The sequence below is a fragment of the Phaseolus vulgaris genome, chromosome 1 (genome assembly GCF_000499845.2).
Source record: "Phaseolus vulgaris cultivar G19833 chromosome 1, P. vulgaris v2.0, whole genome shotgun sequence".
Taxonomy (NCBI): Eukaryota; Viridiplantae; Streptophyta; class Magnoliopsida; order Fabales; family Fabaceae; genus Phaseolus; species Phaseolus vulgaris.
Genome location: NC_023759.2, coordinates 43,215,534 through 43,234,866, shown reverse-complemented (window position 1 = coordinate 43,234,866; position 19,333 = coordinate 43,215,534). Strand labels below are relative to the sequence as shown.

The 19,333-nt window shown below is 30.9% G+C and overlaps 3 protein-coding genes across 3 annotated transcripts; all 3 read right to left on the bottom strand.

Moving 5' to 3' along the window:
* Window positions 1-1,946: 1,946 nt before the first annotated feature.
* Window positions 1,947-4,828, bottom strand: LOC137814438 (cell number regulator 8). The gene is made up of 3 exons (XM_068617182.1): window positions 4,265-4,828; window positions 3,654-3,856; window positions 1,947-2,395 (listed from the first exon to the last, which is right to left on the bottom strand). Exons 1-3 carry the CDS (start codon window positions 4,503-4,505, stop codon window positions 2,156-2,158), a joined length of 684 nt encoding a protein of 227 aa, XP_068473283.1. The 5' UTR covers window positions 4,506-4,828; the 3' UTR covers window positions 1,947-2,155.
* An 8,532-nt stretch (window positions 4,829-13,360) lies between these two features.
* LOC137814437 (uncharacterized) lies at window positions 13,361-14,468 on the bottom strand. Its single transcript, XM_068617181.1, has one exon. It carries the CDS (start codon window positions 14,209-14,211, stop codon window positions 13,426-13,428), a length of 786 nt encoding a protein of 261 aa, XP_068473282.1. The 5' UTR covers window positions 14,212-14,468; the 3' UTR covers window positions 13,361-13,425.
* A 2,473-nt stretch (window positions 14,469-16,941) lies between these two features.
* Window positions 16,942-17,995, bottom strand: LOC137816204 (uncharacterized). Its single transcript, XM_068619283.1, has 3 exons — window positions 17,730-17,995; window positions 17,489-17,639; window positions 16,942-17,343 (listed from the first exon to the last, which is right to left on the bottom strand). The coding sequence occupies exons 1-3, from the start codon at window positions 17,979-17,981 to the stop codon at window positions 17,183-17,185; spliced, it is 564 nt and encodes a 187-aa protein (XP_068475384.1). The 5' UTR covers window positions 17,982-17,995; the 3' UTR covers window positions 16,942-17,182.
* Between the last annotated feature and the right edge of the window lie 1,338 nt (window positions 17,996-19,333).

Sequence of the window (19,333 nt, the reverse complement as noted above, 5' to 3'; positions counted from 1 at the left end):
CTTAATAAAATAGTTTTGTGTTGCTTTAAAAAAAATAGTTACTATAGGAATCGAGAGAAAGTTGTGAAATAGTTATTCCATGTTCCATTATCACTTAAAAAACATTCTTGGTTCAATTGGTTTCTCGTGTTATATAGAATTTTTATTTATAAAGTGCGTGATAGAAAATTATTTACAAGTCTTGTTACTCTTAGTTCACTTGACAATTCTCAAGACAACCCACATATTAGTTCACTCAACAATCCTAAACTCAATCTTCTTAAACAAAATTTTGAAATCGAGTCATATAAATAAAAAATGCTATTGAGAAAAAATCTCTCAATCAGCAAGTTTCCGCAATGGAAAGTAGTCACTAAGAAAGGCACACACAAAAAAAACTGCTAATTTATTTAACTAAAAGCTTGTGATTGTGCATAAATTAAATGGTATTAAAAGAACCCTTCTGTGGTACCGTATCCCAAAAAAGGGTGAGCAAAAATATTTATAGAATGCAAAAAATTGTGCCACATATTTATTAGCTTAGTGCTCCTTAGTGCTCCTTCACCTTGCACTAATGCATTGTTTGGATCAGATTATCGACTTTTGAAGCAGATGTGCAAACGGATGAGGAAGTGAGTCTTTTTTTTCTTTTCTCATATGCACGCGAACTAGAGAGTACATATAGTTATACCCATTCAAAGTTACTTTAATATCCTTATTTCTTCAAGTGTGTGCATGTGAGAGGTTCTTAAATTTGTTGAAAGTTATGAGATTGAGAAAGAGGAAGTAGAAAATATAGGAAAAACCCTGCATGTGAGTGAAATAAATTTGTTTTGCTGTTGAACAACAAAGTTGTTATAAGAAAGAGAGAATTAATTCTCATAGTTATTATAAGAAAAAAATAATCGATTTTGTTGTGTGTAATTATTGATTTGATTTGCAATAATAATGAATAATAATAAATTTTATTTAATAATAATAATAATTTTGATTATTATTATTAATCTTATTGTATATACACAATATATTCTATTATATGATATAATATTATATTATATAATAAAAATAAAATAATATTAAAAGATATTTAAAGAATATAAATAAAATTATTAAACATTACATAATAATAAAATAATATTATAATAACAAAAATTATATATAATAAAAAATGTATAAAATAATTATTATTATTTTCATAAATTATTATAAAATTATTACTATTATTTAAATTTAATGCAAAATTATTTATTTTTTATTTTTTAGAATTATGAATATTTCAATAATTTATTTCTATGTAACAATTTTCAAATTTTACATATATTCATTATTTTCCATCTAAAAAATTATTACAATTATGAATATTATCATTTTATTTTTAATTGAAACTAAAATCTAAAAAAATACCTCATTTCGTTATTCAAATATTTTAAAACACATGGATAAATTTGTAAATTTACATTTTACACTTTTAAAAAAAATTATAATTTCTTCTCAAACATCATATCACGCACAAATTTCAATAAATCATCCTCATAAATTCACTTCAACATCTTTAAATCCAAACAACTTCACATATCCTCTCAAATTCTCACACATCTACTCTCTCAAATCCGCACATTAATTCAACCACACCCTAAAGAACATTACCTATTCCATGAAAATTACTTACTTATACCCCTTTCAAGCAAATGTCCTCCTAGCAAGCCGAAGCATGCGATAACAACTCGATTGCTGTTGAATCTTCCATCATAAAATAGGTGTTGAATACATTTCCAATGCAAATAGGATTACCATTTAAGCTGCACCCTAGACTGAGGAATTAAAATTGTTCACATTACACTTCCCTTTGATATTTAAGCCTGAAGAAACAGGCGGAAAGTACATAACCATCATGCAGGAACTATGCACTTAATGTAGCATATTCTTTCATTCAGTTCATTAAACTAAATAGTAGTTATGCATAGACGTTGACACTAGGAGAAAATTTCTCCCATATGATTCAAATCTATATATAATACAAAATAATAATAATAGGTTTAATGTTCTTATTTATAAAAAAAATAAAAATAAAAAGTCAGGACCTTTTTTTAGATAAAGTCATAAGATGGTTCAACATCAAATTATAGAGGCAACAACATACACAAGAATAGCACTTCCAAGATGATGGAGAATATCTTCAAGCTTCACGTCCCATGGTCTGCTCGGCAGGGGGAATCATAACCAGTACTGGTTGAGAATTAAAGCCAGGATGAGGTAACCTGCGACGGAGCTCACGACCTTCTTGACAAAGAGCACACACATGACAGAAGACATGAGTTGCCAAGTCACATGCCGCCTCACATTGTTCACGCTGTGCCTCATCTTCCAAAATACTTCCACAGCACCCACATGACCTATTAAGTGCTTCGCAAGTTCCCTGATTCCCAAGAACAATAAATGGTTTATATCAGATTTTAATTTTTTCATTAGGGATGTGGTTTTTGTGAACGAGGGAGAGTGGCAAATTATAAGGTTAAAAAACAGCAGGTGGATAAAGGAAAATCTCACTTACACAGGCTTTCCATCTATGAAGCATGCCATCATACATGGTACTAGAGGACACCAAGTAATTTTAAGCAATACAAGTTACATATTGAATACGCCTGAAGTTAAATTGAACTTTGAACAAAACTTCAAGCATACCATTCAGTGACCAATTAACCCCCAAGAAAATCTACATACAAAATACCAAAGTTGTTCTATTAATCCAAATCACCTCCTAATAATAGGACTGTTTTCTTGGTAATCCATAATTGCCACATTTCAATTTCATAAAGGAAGGCTACAGATTAAACCTACTTTCTTAATACAAATGACACAAAATTCGACTAAATACAGGTTCACCACACTGGACATATATCTCATTGTACCAAAACTAAATAGACAAGTGTAAAATATCCAACCAAACATACAAAAAGAAGAGTCGACATAACCAAAATTCTCAACTTCAGAATCAGAAGTTTGGAAAGATTTCTTATTATAAAAGATGAGGAACCCGAACTTTCCAGCTTGACAGAGAGTAGACAACCCAATTGGTATGTTGAATCTAGCCTACTTGGGTTGTACTGCTACAGCATTTCTCGAGGTAGTATTAATTATTTATAGCTGAAATATAAAAGAAATTTAAAGTAGAAAGGCTGATCAATTAATAACCAAGTCCAGATAACATGCTTAGCGGGACCAGGTGCGTCATATTATCAGATACAAAACACTTGTGATATGAAGTGGACTGGATCACGCAGGAAAAGGGTATTGCTATCTACTATGTAACGTAACATATTGAATCCCCAGTATCAGTGTGATTTCAGCAGCAGTATAGAGGGATTAGAAGACTAAACTGAAGGGGAAAAAATATACAATAGCATAGGGAGTCTGATTTGAGACCACCCTGATCTCTCCTATGCAGTCCTTTATCCTACTTCCTTACCTCCCCTCTCTACCCTTCTCTCATTTTATTTGACCGCAGCATGCAATGAAGTTTCCCTCCAATTTCCTCCCACAGTCATGCTGGCAGTTAATTACCCCCATTCATGCCAATTCCTTTGCCCACTTAACACATTACACCCTCACTTCCAGGTGGTTTCTTAACACATTATCACTAGATTATTAAGAGCAACGAATAAAGAGTAACATACCTCTAAATTGAACCTCCGACGAATAGCAGTTCGGCTAGGGTAGGAAAACCACGGTGCAAGGCAATTCCAACCAAAGCAGGAATTCCCAATTACATACAGTCCAGAATAAGGCAAGCAGTGGTTAGCAAACGTCCCGGGAGCCGATCCAAGTCTCTCAACATTGCTTCCATACAGCACACAAGGAGCCACACTCCCAAGAAGACCTAGCCAATTACAAAGGTTTCAAAGTAAATAAATTTTTCACGAATCCAGATCGAAAACACATAAAAAGGAACGAAATGCCAAAATCCACAATCAACTTTTCTTCATAGCACCAGCCTAAAACACAAAACCAACCCAATTATATGGCACAAAAACAATAACAGATGTTTCCACTGATCCCAATGGTTTAGGAATAGGAAGTCTAAAAGGAGCACGTGGTAAAACTACAATCTGGATCGTGCAGTTGATTGAAATCGCCGAAATACACAGCATTCATTTCAAAATAAATACACGCAAACAATATCCGCGGAGGTGAAATGGAAAGCAAACACGAAACATTAATCCCTAAATTACAAATGCAGAAAACGCAGAAATGAAATAGGCAAGTGCGGGCGGATGGGATAACTCACAAACTTCGAGATCGCTGCTGCAGAAGTGATCGTTCTGGCCGAGACAAGCGCAGACGGAGGAGTTCCAGGGGGCTCGGCCCATGGGCTGGCCGACGACGCTGGCGTGGCCCAACGGAAGCCCATCTGCGGTCCATCCGAGGAGAAATTCGGGAGTGTCGGATGGCGCAGTTGGTTGGGATTTGGTCTGGTGGAGAAGAGGACTTGCCTCCTCGTTATTGGGCTGCTTATCATGATCAGCCATTGAAATTGGAGGTGAAGGGAAAAGGAACGGAACGGAACGGAGCGGAACGGTATTGAGAAGAGAAGAGAAGGGATGTCGGTGGAAACCAGAGACTCCCCGCGTCGTCGTCTTCTCCTTATAATATTATCTAACTAACAATCTGACCCTTTTTCTTACCACACGTAATTTATTTATTCCTTTCTCCTTTTCACTCTCTCTTCTCGACCGCGTCAATGCCACCCAACCACACAACACCACAATGCTATTTTTCTCTTCCCTTCCCTTCCATTTTTACTGAATTTTTTAATATTTTTATAAATTGCTAAATTAAAAATACTACTTTCAAATTATTCGTGAAAATGAAGGAAATAAAAAGGTGTAGATATATATTTTATTACAGATAGAATTGATAGAACAAATTGCTTTTAGAGCTGGACAAAGGTACGTGTCAAAGTTACAACTTACAACCATAAAGTGGTGGATTAAAAATAAATGGTGGTAGGTTCAACTTAGTTGGATTGATCAAACTCAAGCTCCAGAAGTTGAATTCAAACCGAATCAAAATCTTATCTCACGTCCATTTTGGTTTATGCGAATTGCCTATTGGGCAACTTATGGATTAGAAGTTGAGTCCAAAACTTTTGGGCCAATACTTTTTTAAACTCGGGTTAAAATTTATTTTAGACTGTTTCTTCCCGCACCTCCATATCTTCTTCTGCCACAATACATAACATGAAAATACATTTTTATCCTTCTTGTGTCATCTCCGTAGAGTAGTTCCTGGATTATGTAATCCAGAAATTCATTAGAAAAAAGACTTCCGGATTACATAATCCAGAAGCTAAATAAGACTTCTAGATTATGTAATCCGAAAAGTAATAATGCATATGAAAAAAGGCTTCCGGATTATGTAATCCATAAACTAATTACAAATTTGAAAAATGACTTCCGAATTACGTAATCGGAATATTATAGAGGGGTATTTTTGGAAATTCAAAAATTTATGGAGGTGAGAGAAGAAGGTATGGAGGTGCAGGAAGAAACAATCTTTTCTTTTTAATAGTTTTATATGTTTATTGAATTGGGAGGCAAATTCTCCCTCTACATCTATATCTTCACTCTATATTTCTATATTTTTTTAATTCCAATTTAAGTTTTAGAGTTTAATTTCAACATTATCCTTTTAAATGTATGTTAGGATTTTTCATTTATTTTTTTATATATACTGGATTGTAAAAAACATAATATTTCCTTATTATAATATGTATTATGGATTGATTAATTTAGAAGGTATTTTTTATCCGAAAATACCTTTCATATTGTACAATCTAAAATGTAATTTTAAAATATATTATGAATTGTAAAATTCAACATGTATTTTCAAATTTTGAAATACTTTTTGAATTGTAGAATCCAAAATACATAGTAAGGGGATGTTATGGATTATACAATCCAAAAGCTATTACCAAATTTGAAAATATCATCTAGATTTTATAATCCTTAATAATTTTTTTTATAATATTTAGAATTTAGGGTTTAGATAAGTTATGGAGACAACCTATTTGGACAGTGAGTTTTAATTCCAATGGCCCAAAAGCTAAATTATATACATGTTTTAATTAATAGCAATTTTTGAAACTCTTAGGCTGATTGCTTGGCTGTAACATTAACGTTTATTCAATATGTCATTGACTGAAAATAGCATTTAAAATAGTAAAGATAATGAAATAAAATAGCAAAAAATATTGTGAAGATTGGTATTATGATTTCATAGTGACAATATAATGATAACAAATTAATGTAATATAACTTGCTTTAAGAATTAATAAGAATTTATTCCATGAAGAGATTAACTAAATATAAGTGGCTTTAACTTAGAGCATTTAAAATTGAATGTTTATATATATTGAAAGATATATTTTATTAATTTTAGTTAATTTCTCTATTCAATTAATATTTTCTAATTTTTAAGTTTGTAATTTTTTTTATCGATTTCAGTATTATAAATTATGGCAGAGCTCTCAACCACAAGTTTTATTAGAGCAAGGATAAGAATATTTTGAGAGGAATAGAACTCAACAGATACTATGAGAGGAATTCTTAGAAAACTACAATAAGAATGGAACTCAATAGAGACTTTCAGATAAACATTCTTACATATCTTAAACATTGTTCTAGTTATTAAATGTTATAATAGAATTCAATTTCTTGTAAAATAATTTTGGCATACACAATTAGGTCAAGTAGTGTAGAAACTTGGTTTGTATTTGCCTTGAACAATACTAGGCCAATCATAAGAAACTTAGAAGGTGCACATAAAACACATTGCCTTCACATGGCAAGTGTGACTTGCCTTGACGTCACTTTTTAAAACATATTTTTTAATTTGAATCACCCTCCATTTTGCTTGTAGTTCCATTTTGCTTGTAGCTTGGCTGTCCAAAACACATATAAATTAAGGTGCAAGGCATGGTAGAATTCAGATAAATTATATTATAGTTATGCTGCCAAATTGCAAGTTTATAACTCTCCTTAGATTAGACATCTTTGTTGATCTCCTTTCCCTTTTCAAGTTATTAGGTCTCATCTATCACTCTCCAAAATACCTCACAACACTCCAAGTTCCATGAGAATTCTTTAAATTTTACCTTAGCTTCATTCTTCCATTACTTCCGCCTCCAATTTCTAATCAACTGATGCTAATTTCACAATCACAAAAAAGGAATTCCATCAATTAATATATATTTATTGTAATTTTAAACTAAAATTCTGGATAGTTTGATTGAATTTCTTTATCCAAATCCTATAAGAGATATGTGATGTTAATTATCTTTTAATAGATATAGGGTTAACTAATGATTCAGAAGCATTATGGAACCTTGAGTCAAAGAAAAAAAAAATATCCATGGTGGTACAATTGCTGAATAATTTTTTACACAAGTTTGAGTAGAAATATATATGAAATTAAATGTAACTATGTGAATATTTTCATACGTCATCCTTACACTATCAAACACAGACCCCACATAAAATAGAAATGTGATGAAGACATATTGTCCTGAAATGGAATTGGTATTCATTCACAATAACTCACATTAGCAGTTTCTTTGTATTTATTTTCCTTGGCACTTTGATTAGTTGATAGCAGGTGGTCCCAAAACCAAGTTCTGTACAAACCTTTTAGGGGACCAATCTCCTTCATCATGAAATTTCTTTTTGACAACATATACAACTTTTCAAACCACGTCTTCTCTTTCATACATAATTTTGATTGAGATATAAATTATGTTCCCGAAAATACCAAGTCATAGTTAAGAATTTGCTTAAGTTAATAAATTAAGATATGTTCCCATTTGAGTTGAAATACTCAAACAAAATTCATAAATGTGTTCTGTCCAAAATATTTACATGTATGATTATCTTCCACCAAGTGTAAGATAATTTTGCATGAGAAAAAAAAAATCTTCATTTGAATGTAACATGAACGATACTTCATATCCCAGCTATTTATTTTGATATTTAAAAAAAATGCAACATCGTGAATATGGATGATCAAGGCCACAAAACACGTCATAAACAAGCTTTAAGCAAAATAAATGATCAAGCTAAAGAGTACTGAATTAGATTTATACAAAGCAATTTAAACTTATATAATTTAAAAATACTTTATTTTATATGTTTAATTTTTTTGGGTGTGATAAGTGTACGATTGTATAGTTATTGTTTTGTAAATAATTATATTTTAATTATTAGAGTTAGTTTTGCAATTGTAATATTCTTATAAGGAGTTAATGACCTATCTGATTTTATTTTTCCAATGATCTGGAACGAACTTTTATGATTCATGTTTAGAATTTTTGGACCTCTTGAATTTAATATGATGCAATATTTTACAATATGATATTACAAATTTTGTATGATTTATTTATTTATTTATTTTGAAACGTATATTATAAAATGAATTTAATTATTATGTATATTGTTTTGTAGTATCATTTAATTCCAAAACATTAATGATATATAACTTTTAAAATGATTAATATATAATTTTAACAAACTTATTATATTATTCAATTAAATGAAGGAATAAAATTATTTGTTTTGTCCGTATATTACTAAAAAAATTATTAAATAAAAATCAATTTTAGTAAAAACAAGTAATTAGTTGATATATTGACTAAATTAGAAATTATTTTGAAAATTAAAAAAATATTTTTAAATTAGTTTTTATTATTGATAAATAAATTTTAAATTGGTATCTAATTAGCTACTAAGGTTTTAACTACCAATTATTTAGATTCTAAATTTGATAGCCAAAATCTTGATAACCAGATACAAATTTAAAAACTATTTATCAATAATAAAAATTAATTAAAAAAAAAATAGTCTCTAAAATGGTCTTTAATTTATTTAATACAACAACTAATTATTTTTATTTATAAAATTAGTTTCTATTTAATGATTTTATTGTAGAATATAATTTTTTTTCTAATAAAATATATTTCCATTTTAGTTTAATAATTTGTTAATTATATTATTATTTGGTTATATAAACCACTACGTGGGTTAGAAAGAGCTCAATTCCCTATCTAGCACCATTTACATCTTTATTTCCCTATCTAGCACCCTTTTGTTTTTATTTCCCTATTTAGCACCTTTTTGTTTTTATTTCCCTATCTAACACTCTTTTATTTTTTATTTCCCTATCTAGCACCATTTTTAAAATAAATAAATAAATAAATAATAATTTTTTTTACAATTTTAATTTTGATTGCATTAAAAAATAAATATTTTTAATGTTTAAAATAATTAGAAATATAATTAATGAATAAATAAATGAGTTTTTACAAAATAAAAAAAAAGTAATAAATTAAAAATGTTTAGTTTAAAATTATTATTTTTTAAATGAAGAAAATAAAAAATTAAACTATACAACAACATAAAAGTTGAATCTATAAACATAAATTAACATTTATTTTTATTATTATTGATGATATAATCATGTTAATTTCAAGTAAAAAATACAGGACATAATTATAAAAAAACCAAAGTCAATTAGTATTAATTAATAGTGAACACATAAATAATATTGAAGTGTCTACCCTAAATGCAAAATTCTAAAAAAAAGCTAATGCAAATGCTACACTTAATGCTTAAAAATGAGACAAAAAAATGCAAAACTAAATAAGTGTAGAAAATAAAAACAGCAACAATAAAATAAAAACAAAAAATAAATATAAATAAAGAATGACAGAAAAAAAAAATAACAACTAAAAACATAAAAGATATAAAATAAAGGCAAAACAAAATAAGATAAAGATAAAAGATATAAAAAAAATTCAAACAAGATAAAAATAAGAGATATAAGGCGATATTAAATAAGTATATATTGATCATAAAAAGGAAAATAAATAAAAGATGATCATTCATTTGATATTTTCTTCAGTGGTACATTAAATAGTTTGTGCAAAATGAAACATAATTAATGACGAGAATTGCACAATCCAGTAATTTTTTTTATAATTTTAATTTTGAATGCATTAAAAAAAATATTTTTAGTATTTAAAATAGTTAGAAATATAATTAATGAATAAAAACATAATAGAAATAAATAAAGAATGACAGAAAAAATAATAATATTGTCAAACAGCAGGACACACAAAAAGAACGTGTCCCAACATTACTAGACCGTCTACTTTTCGTCATTAATTATGTTTCATTTCGCACAAACTATTTAATGTACCATTGAAAAACATATTAAATGAATGATCAACTCTCATTTATTTTGTTTTTTATGATCAACATATACTTATTTAGTATCGTCTTATATCTCTTATATTTATCTTGTTTTGATTTATTTGATTTTTTTTATATCTTTTATCTTTATCTTGTTTTGTTTTTCCTTTATTTTATACCTTTTATGTTTTTAGTTATTATTATTTTTTTTGTCAATCTTTATTTATTTATGGTTTTTGTTTTTATTTTATTGTTGTTGTTTTTATTTTCTAGACTTATTTATTTTTGCATTTTTTTCTTCTCATTTTTAAGCATTAAGTGTAACGTTTGTATTAGTTTTTTTAGAATTTTGCATTTAGGTAAACACTTCAATATTATTTATGTGTCCACTATTAATTAATACTAATTTACTTTGGTTTTTTTTTTATAAATATGTCCTGTATTTTTTACTTGAAATTAACATGATTACATAATCAATAATAATAAAAATAAATACTAATTTATGTTTATAGATTCAACTTTTATGTTGTTGTAGAGTTTAATTTTTTATTTTCTTCATTTTTAAAAATAATAATTTTAAACTAAACATTTTTAATTTATTACTTTTTTATTTTTATTTTGTAAAAACTCATTTCTTTATTCATTAATTATATTTCTAATTATTTTAAACATTGAAAATATTTATTTTTAATGCATTCAAAATTAAAATTATAAAAAAATAATAATCTATTATTTATTTATTTATTTTTAAAATGGTGCTAGATAGGAAAATAAAAAATAAAAGAGTGCTAGATAGGGAAATAAAAACAAAAAGGTGCTAGATAGGGAAATAAAAACAAAAGAGTGATAGATAGGGAAATAAAGATGTAAATGGTGCTAGATAGGGAATTGAGCTGGTACATTATTTGATTTTCATTAGAAAGAGTTATCATCATTATTATAATTAAAAAAATCATATTTTATGAGATTTATTTTTAAAATATTTAGTAGAATTTTACAAAATTTATAAAAGTATTTAAAAAAATATTAATTTTTACAAAATTTTATGAAAAATCATTCTAAATATAAAAACTTATGGGTTGGTTGGACAATTTACACAAGGACTTAAGTTTAATTTTTGCTGTTACTATTGCACTCAGTTCGTTGAAGTCTAAAACCCATTAGATGGTTTCCCAAATAATTAAAATTAAATTAATAATTTTAGTTTTGATTGTTTGAAAGTTATTGGTTACTTCATCAAATTCATTCTTTCTCCAACTTTTGGTTTCTTTGTGTTTCAAAAATTGAAATTTCCCTTGAGCTGGTACAGTGCCTCAATCTTGGTTAGTTAGGTTCAGATATTGGGTTCACTAGGTCATCATAACAACATATACTAGAAATGAAGGAGAAATTTATTGCAGTAAGTAACTACAGAAGCAGGGACAAAGATGGACCACTTAGTAATTATCAATCTTGCTGTCACTTCATCTTATTATAAATGCCATTCCACAGGGTCACATGCCATTAACAAATGCAAAGCTCAATCAATCAATGCAACTGATCACTGTCACACATGCATTTTACTCCTATGACACCAGAATATAGTATGTGCCTCATGTGTCTGTGCCAACATGTACAGGTGAATCCTAGGTTCACCACATCCATTTCTGTTTTCTTTTCCTTCTATCAAAATTCATATTACCTGATAAAAATGTAATACACTTTTTGGTAACGCTTTTAGTTTGCACGATGAAGTCTGAGTTTAAATCTTTTGAGGGAAACAAATCATACTGTGGAAACTGGTTGCAGTGATCAGTAAGCCATTTGTGAGCTTGGAGACCTTAGTGGGCTTTCAAACTTCATTGGAACTATGCCATCTTAGAATTAACCTTAACCTTAATTCCTTAAAACAACTCTTCATTTAGTTTTTTTGGTATGCTGCACTGATAAGGTTTCTTGATACTGTACACTAATCTTTAAAATTATTTCATACTCTCATGCACAATTTGTACAATTCTGAAATAAATAAAAAAACATTTTATCCAGTTCAGAAAATATGAAATCAAATTATATTATTTTAGAAAAAAAAACTATAATTGAAAACTATAAATATGGCACAAAGTAATTAATTGTTTGAGAGCTGAGACCGTGTCATACTTTTTTTTCTTTCAAAAATAATAAAAAAAAAATTGTTTGTTTCAGAATTAAGATACAGGAAAACACAATTATCACCAGCGTTGTAGTGGTTTTATTTTGTTATTATTTTGAATAATAAAAAACAAAGATTTTAATAAAAAAGTATTAAGAAAATATTTTGTTTATTAAATTATAAAACACATAATGATTCTAATAAAAGAAAGGTTATTTTTAATTATATTAAAGGGTCAGGAGAACGATAATGATTTTTCATAAATCTAATTTATAATGTAAGGTTAATTCTATGAAAATCAAAGTTATCCAATTTAAAAGAATCCAGCTTTTCTACAATGACACATTCACGACCAGGGATTCACAGCAGAGTCCTAAAGATACTTCCAATCCAAATTAACTTTCCACTTTGCACTTTCCACCCAGTGGGAAAGTTGGTCAGAGCATCCAAGGGTACTTAAATAGTTTAATTTAACAATGTCTGAAAGAGTACTGCACTGTCATGGATGGCAGCTAAACAAATCATGTTCAAAATCTTACTCCAAACACTGTCCCTCCTGCATTTACTCTCTCTCTTTCATCAATGTTTTATCATTCATAATCAAAAGTAGTAAACATAAAATTACAATTAAACCCAACCCTTTATTTTGAGTTTAACTCCCCGAAGTTCGATGACTGAAACAGAAACAAAAAAAAAAAGCAGCAGGTGAAAGCAAATTGAAGTGAGTTCAGGTTTTTAACACCGTTGGCAGTCAAAAAAAGAGAAATTCAGGTTTGTGTTTTGTATGTCTGCAATGTAATGACAAGAAATGCATTAACTACCGAGAACAGAAAAAACAAGTACCTCAACTCACTTCTACCTTCTTTTTCTTCTCCTCTTCCTTCTTTCTATTTACCAATACAGGCTTCTATCTATTTATGTTGCCAAAGACAAAAAAGCCCCATCGATTAAAGCCTATTACTCCAGGTGTCAAGACATTCAATTATATACCAATAAAAAGGACTATATTCAATTAAGCAACCATTAATTATAGAATCAAAATAAGAATATGGATTAATCAAATTCCAACCTTTTTTTTCACAAATTATTTACCAGAGGCTCAATTCTGTGTCCGGTTCTCGCCGGTTCCGATTTGCACCTAGTGAGTACAGGAGAGCGGGATGCAATTGCAGGCACAGTTTCAACTCCGTTTTCGTCAGATGATAATTCCTCAACCTTTTCTTGTTCGGTGGTAAGTGAGGCAATTTTTGTTCCGAGAAACCCCAGTTTGGCGTCCGTTTGCGGTTCCTCGGAGGCGGGTTCCGTGTTTGAAAAGTCCGTTTCTTGCTCCTTAACGGGAGAACTCCAAAATCTACAAGCCAGCGACGAGGATCTGTACGGCGCAGACCTGCAACGGGTCAACAAGAAAGCGTTTTTCGGGGGCGTGTTGGAATTGGAAGAGAAAGAAACGTTATTTTTATCCACATTGGCTCTCTCTTGGGACGCTGATTCCGATTCTTCCTGGTGGTTGGATCGGGAGTGTTGGTTGGGCTTTGGGCGGAAGAAGGGCCAGGTGAGGCAGAAGGGCGGGTAGCGGCAGGGGTTGGGCTTTGGAATCCAGCGGCAGCGCGTGGGAGGGACGTCGCGTTTGGTGTTGGAAGAGCGTTTAACTCGGACTTGCCCCATGCACGTGACCTTGGGGGAAGAAGGTTCCTGGGTGGTTTGTGTTTGGATGTTGGCGGTGGTTTTCTTGCGCACGAACATTGGGCTTGACCTGGACCTTCTGCTTTTGCTCCCTGCATTGCTCCTGAGGAACCTCATGAGTGGGGGAGGGAACTTCTCTGTCCGACCCGGACTCGAAACGGGTTTGGCTGATAGCTTCATGTCCAGTGACCAGGGAAGGTTTTTCTTCCACTCTTGTTGCCAATGGTATCGGTTCCCTGAAAGTGTGTGAGAGAGAGAGTTTGGTTTGGTGTGGTTGTAGCAGTGACTTGTTGTGAAACGCAATCGAGATGGGGTATGTCTGGGGGAACTTGCTTTCTGCAAAATGCTTTTCTCATTTTTGTTTTTTTTGCTGTGGACTTTTTTATTTTTATTGCATCTTCGCACGGATGGGTGAATCCACTTTACTGTCAAGATCTTTTTTATTATTTCCAGCTTCTCACCTTCTCTTTCTCCTCACTCTCATACAAAATTCAACTATCGTATTCTCATTCTTTTTTATTCTTAGGTTAATGCTTCAACTTAGTTCTCCATCACAGTCCTAAGTTAACAGCTGAACTCAACTTCACATTATTTTTATTATACATACATTGAAAATAAATACAAGAATAATTGAGAAGATATAAATGTTTTTAGTTAAAATTATATTAATTAATTCGTGTTACAATTTTACAATTATTGTTTGGAAGCTGGCAAAAAATTGAACCAATCGTTGTCTTGGATTTTCCCCCGAGATCCTACGTGTTACACTTGTGATCTTTAAAAAAAAGGAAGTAAATATTACGTATGGTTTTACGGAACTTCACATAACAACAAACCAAACATGAGGAGACGTCTCAGAGCACCATCCAAATTTATGTTTGCATTATTATCATCACTTAAATTATGTTGGATATATTTCCTTTTTCTACTTTCGTACCTGGGGTTCCTGGAATTCATTCTGTTCTTGGTAATTAAAATGACATGTTTAGAAACATAAGTTGCGGAACTGTAATGTTCACATTTACTATTTTTGTGTTATAAATTTTTAAGACTATTTGATTGTAAGAAATACATAAAAAAAATAGGGACAGAACTGTTAAGGACCCCAAACTTTTTATCTTTTTGTAAATAAACACTTTTACTTGTTATTTTATCTTGACTAATACTAAAATTTTCACGATTGTCTCAATAGAGCCTCCTGTTAACTTTTTGTTAAAAGAATTAACTGAATAAATTTGTGTGGTTAGCTTAAAGTCTATATTACTGATTTAAATTTGATCTCAACCCTGTAGTTAAGTAATGTTTCAGCAACCCAAAACCTACATAGAAAGTTTTAGGGGCATGAAAAAATTCTTTGTGATGAAGTGGTAGCAATTTATAATACCTGGCACATATGAGTGGCACAAAGGTTTCCAGCATGACACTCAATGGAATTTTGAACAAAATTGTAATATCAACTCATAAAAAAAACAAATTTGAAGGAAAGATTCTAAATGTTAATGAGAGCTTCAAACACTGAAAGGTTTGTGATTCCCTTTGAGCCTCTGAACCACCCCACCTTGTCGCAAATAGCTTTGTTAAGTCTTTTTTTAATGTTATACACGGTGTGAAACTACAACAAACAACTAATAAAATAGCTGAATTATCAAGTATCCAAGTCTGTAGAAAAAATATGGGAACGAGAATCCATGGCTACCAAAAAATATATAAGCGAGGAGATAATTTTATTTCAACTTTTAGTTCATTTATCTATTTTGTAAATAACTATTTTATATGACTTTAGATAAATACCGAATAAAAACATTTTTGAATAAGAACATTTTAAATAAAAACAATGAACGATTGACACTCAATTAAAATTAAGGATATAGATTGATGGGTGAGTTATCTTGTAATGGAAATACCTGGAACACTCGGGATCCAGAAAAAAAAAACCAAGTTAGAGAAAAGAAATCAAAACTTATTATTTTATAAGAATTAAAAACGGGTTGTAATTCTTAATTTTTAATCTATACATTCTATTAAAAATGATTTACCTCACTTTCTCAACAATCCTTCTTAAATTTTAACAATTTCTTACAACTCTTTTATTCATTTTTCACGGAGATTACTTTGTCTACTGTTGGTTGGAGTGTAGGACGATATATGTAGGAGGAAAGAAAACAATGATAGCGCGTGTTATATGGTCTCCAGAAATAGCAATTCGAGAAGTTAGAAGTTGGCAAGTAAAGATGCCAATTCCTTCTCAAACGCTATTTCCAACATCGTGGAACCAGTTTGTTGTGGTTTTCCTGTCAATACATATTCTATTTTTGCTCTATCATTTTCCAATATTCCGTATTTTGGTCCTGCTTCAATTCTGGCATTGTTTTTTCAAATTATAATAAATTCATTAGAACATGAAAATAAAATGTTTTGCAACACTTTTTATCAAAATTATTGTTACTGGTTAAGGGGACAAGAGGAGTAGCGAAAAATGCTTGCGAAAATTGAGAAAACAGCAGTGATAGATTTAAGGGCAGCAATGATTTTTTTTTTTGCATACAAGAGAAAAACGCAATCCTCTAATGCAGGCCCCAATACCATGGTCTCACGCCTTTTCCGTACTGTTTCTCAACATAGTAAGTGAACCAACACTATGTTCAAGATTTCGTTAATAACGTTTCTTTACAATCCTGTCCCTGTGAAAGTTCAGACAACCATGCAAAATGTCAAAGCAATTTGGTGATTTCAGTGTCATTTCTCCCAACAAGAGAGCATGGAAAGTAAAAAAAAATTCAGTTTCAGCAGTCTCAGTCCTTGTCACACTCGTGAAGATAGCTTGCAATGAATAAAAAAAACAATGGCATCATGGCCCCAGAGAAACACCAAATCTGAGAGCAGTCTAGTCCTGTAACGTAGGCATTGAAGTATAAAATCCTCAAGATCAATTACTATATTCACATGTCCATACTGTAGAGTACAGCTTTTCCTGAGCTGCAACTTGCCTCTATTAAAAATATGAATATGGGTCGTCTTGAGATCCGGTACTTAGCCTTATAAATTTATATTTGTATATTGATCAGAACAATGTTTACATATATCACATGAGGCCCAGTAACTAATTGAAATCTTATAGAACAGTTTCCTACAAAATTACCGTTTTAAAGTATCATATAATTTTGTCAATGTACTTTGTATGCTCATACAAATCAGAGTCCCTTGGCTCACACACAATAAGTGTTTTCACATCACCAACTGATTGTTCTGACATTGAGTCCAGAGTGTTATAGCCCCAATTGGTGGTTCCATTGTGAGCCTTGGTTCCATGACCTGAGAACAATGGCTGAGATTAGAGATGCACCTTTCGCTAATAAAGCATAGTAATGCAAAATGAATGAAATGAATTAAGATGCAGGTTCAAGGAAACAAAGCAACACAGGTTTTGAAGAGAAGGGTCGAAAATAGAAGCATTTACTTGTGCCTGTAACTGTGGATAGAGGGAGTTCGATTAGGAGAGTGACACAATTTTTTAGTGCCTGCAATTCAGCTTCGTTCTCTTGGAGTTTAGATCGAGCCAGGTATAATTCAGATTCCAATTCCGCAATCTGGTTTTCCCGCTGTTCTATCTGCAACTCACATAGTTTCTGATCAATTGTGATGCCGATAGTGCGTGGAATTGAGAAGAGTTGAGGAAAAAAATTTCTTAAACAAATAACCTCGTATAATTTTGACCTTGTTTCTTCATGACAAATAGTGTCAGGGCAATCCCCAGGAAGATTTTGGAGTTCAAACTCAAGTTCAGCTTCCAGTTGACCCATGTCCAGAACCTGCGAATCTAAGTCTTCTGTAAGAGCACTACTTTCACATTCACCATTATCAATTAGAGGGAGACACCAAAATTTAGAATCAGTGTCTCCGAGTTCACTATTTGTTTTCTTCAGCATTATTTCTTCATCCTTGTCACTCATGTTGCTACATTCTAGACCACGAATAATATTGTCAACGTAATCAAAAACTTGTTGAGCAAGTGGTGATTTTTTTATAATGATTTCGGATTTTAGTTCCTCCACAATTTTTGCCGTCGTGTTCATGGTTTTTGTCAGTTCACTGACCTCAGCTCTTCCAACCATCATACACTTTATCCCAAATCTAACTCCCGAATCAAATAAGACGCTAGCTGAAAAATATAATATGATGTTAAAATTCTTTTTTATTTTTTGGTAAAGAACAAGGAAAATTCAACTAAACAATATGAGTCTCTATCTCGAGGTTCAGTATGATCTTCAAGTCATGGAGGCAAAGAAAAATATCAAAATCGCTCTTATATAAAATAATACATTATCAAAACATGGATGAGAGAATACGCACAACAAATATAATTTAAAGAATTAGAAACATTTATAAATTAAAAAAAATAAAACATCTAATTAAAAGCACTAATCAACGAACAAACCAGCCTGTTTTTTAGGAGACAAGAGAGGACTGTTATTGTTGATGGATTTTCTCCTCTTGAAAGACAAGAACGCAGTTTTGTCAGATATATTACTATTCACGGTTTTTCTCCTCTTCTTGAAATTCAAATGCCATTTTCTTCTACCGTTGCACTGCCCCGTTCGTACTTCACCCACTGACATCAGCTCAACCTTCGTCATTCTGAGTTGCCGATGGGAACTGTTATGGGCATCGTCAACGGTTGGAACTTCTTCCCCGGAACTGCATTGTGAGGTTTGCTGGGCGAAGAAGAGCTTTGCGGCTAAACACGTAGATCCAGCTACAACAGCTGTTAAGAGAAACTGCCACATTGAAACAAATTAACACTGTTTGCAAACAGAATTACCAAATCAAATGTGCATTCAGAAAAAGGTTAGGAACTTGGTATAAGCTTAACCGAGTGAGCGTGTGCATGTTATCTTCTGTATCCGTTTTCGCTTTGAAGTTCACCGATTCACCCACGCTTCTTTCAATCCTGTAGTATCAGTATCGGTATCAGTTTCGATTTTCATCTTTATGCCACAATGACAAGTTGTCAAATTACAGATTCAAAATTAAAATACTTGGCAAAATCTTTGTTTTCAGAATATTGATTCCATGAAAATTTGATTTACTGTGAATTGATTATAAGGTTTAGCTGTGAATCGTTTTAAATATAACGCAACATCATTTGTGATTCTAAAATATGGAAAAATATTGCATCATTTATTGTTATCTATAACTTGTAGAGGAATGGCCTAGTGATTTTTATCTTTTGAATGCTTAGTTAAACGCATGCATTTTCAACAAATGGTTAAACCAAGTTCATTTCTTATTATTGCGCATAACC

Coding starts and splice junctions, on each gene's coding strand:
- LOC137814438 (XM_068617182.1), bottom strand. CDS start 4,505: ATGGCTGATCATGATAAGCAGCCCAATAACGAGGAGGCAAGTCCTCTT. Junction 3,857..4,264: donor CAGCAGCGATCTCGAAGTTT/GTGAGTTATCCC, acceptor GTAATTGGCTAG/GTCTTCTTGGGAGTGTGGCT. Junction 2,396..3,653: donor GTCGGAGGTTCAATTTAGAG/GTATGTTACTCT, acceptor CTTGGGAATCAG/GGAACTTGCGAAGCACTTAA.
- LOC137814437 (XM_068617181.1), bottom strand. CDS start 14,211: ATGAAGCTATCAGCCAAACCCGTTTCGAGTCCGGGTCGGACAGAGAAG.
- LOC137816204 (XM_068619283.1), bottom strand. CDS start 17,981: ATGAGTGACAAGGATGAAGAAATAATGCTGAAGAAAACAAATAGTGAA. Junction 17,640..17,729: donor CAAGGTCAAAATTATACGAG/GTTATTTGTTTA, acceptor TGTGAGTTGCAG/ATAGAACAGCGGGAAAACCA. Junction 17,344..17,488: donor ATCCACAGTTACAGGCACAA/GTAAATGCTTCT, acceptor CATTGTTCTCAG/GTCATGGAACCAAGGCTCAC.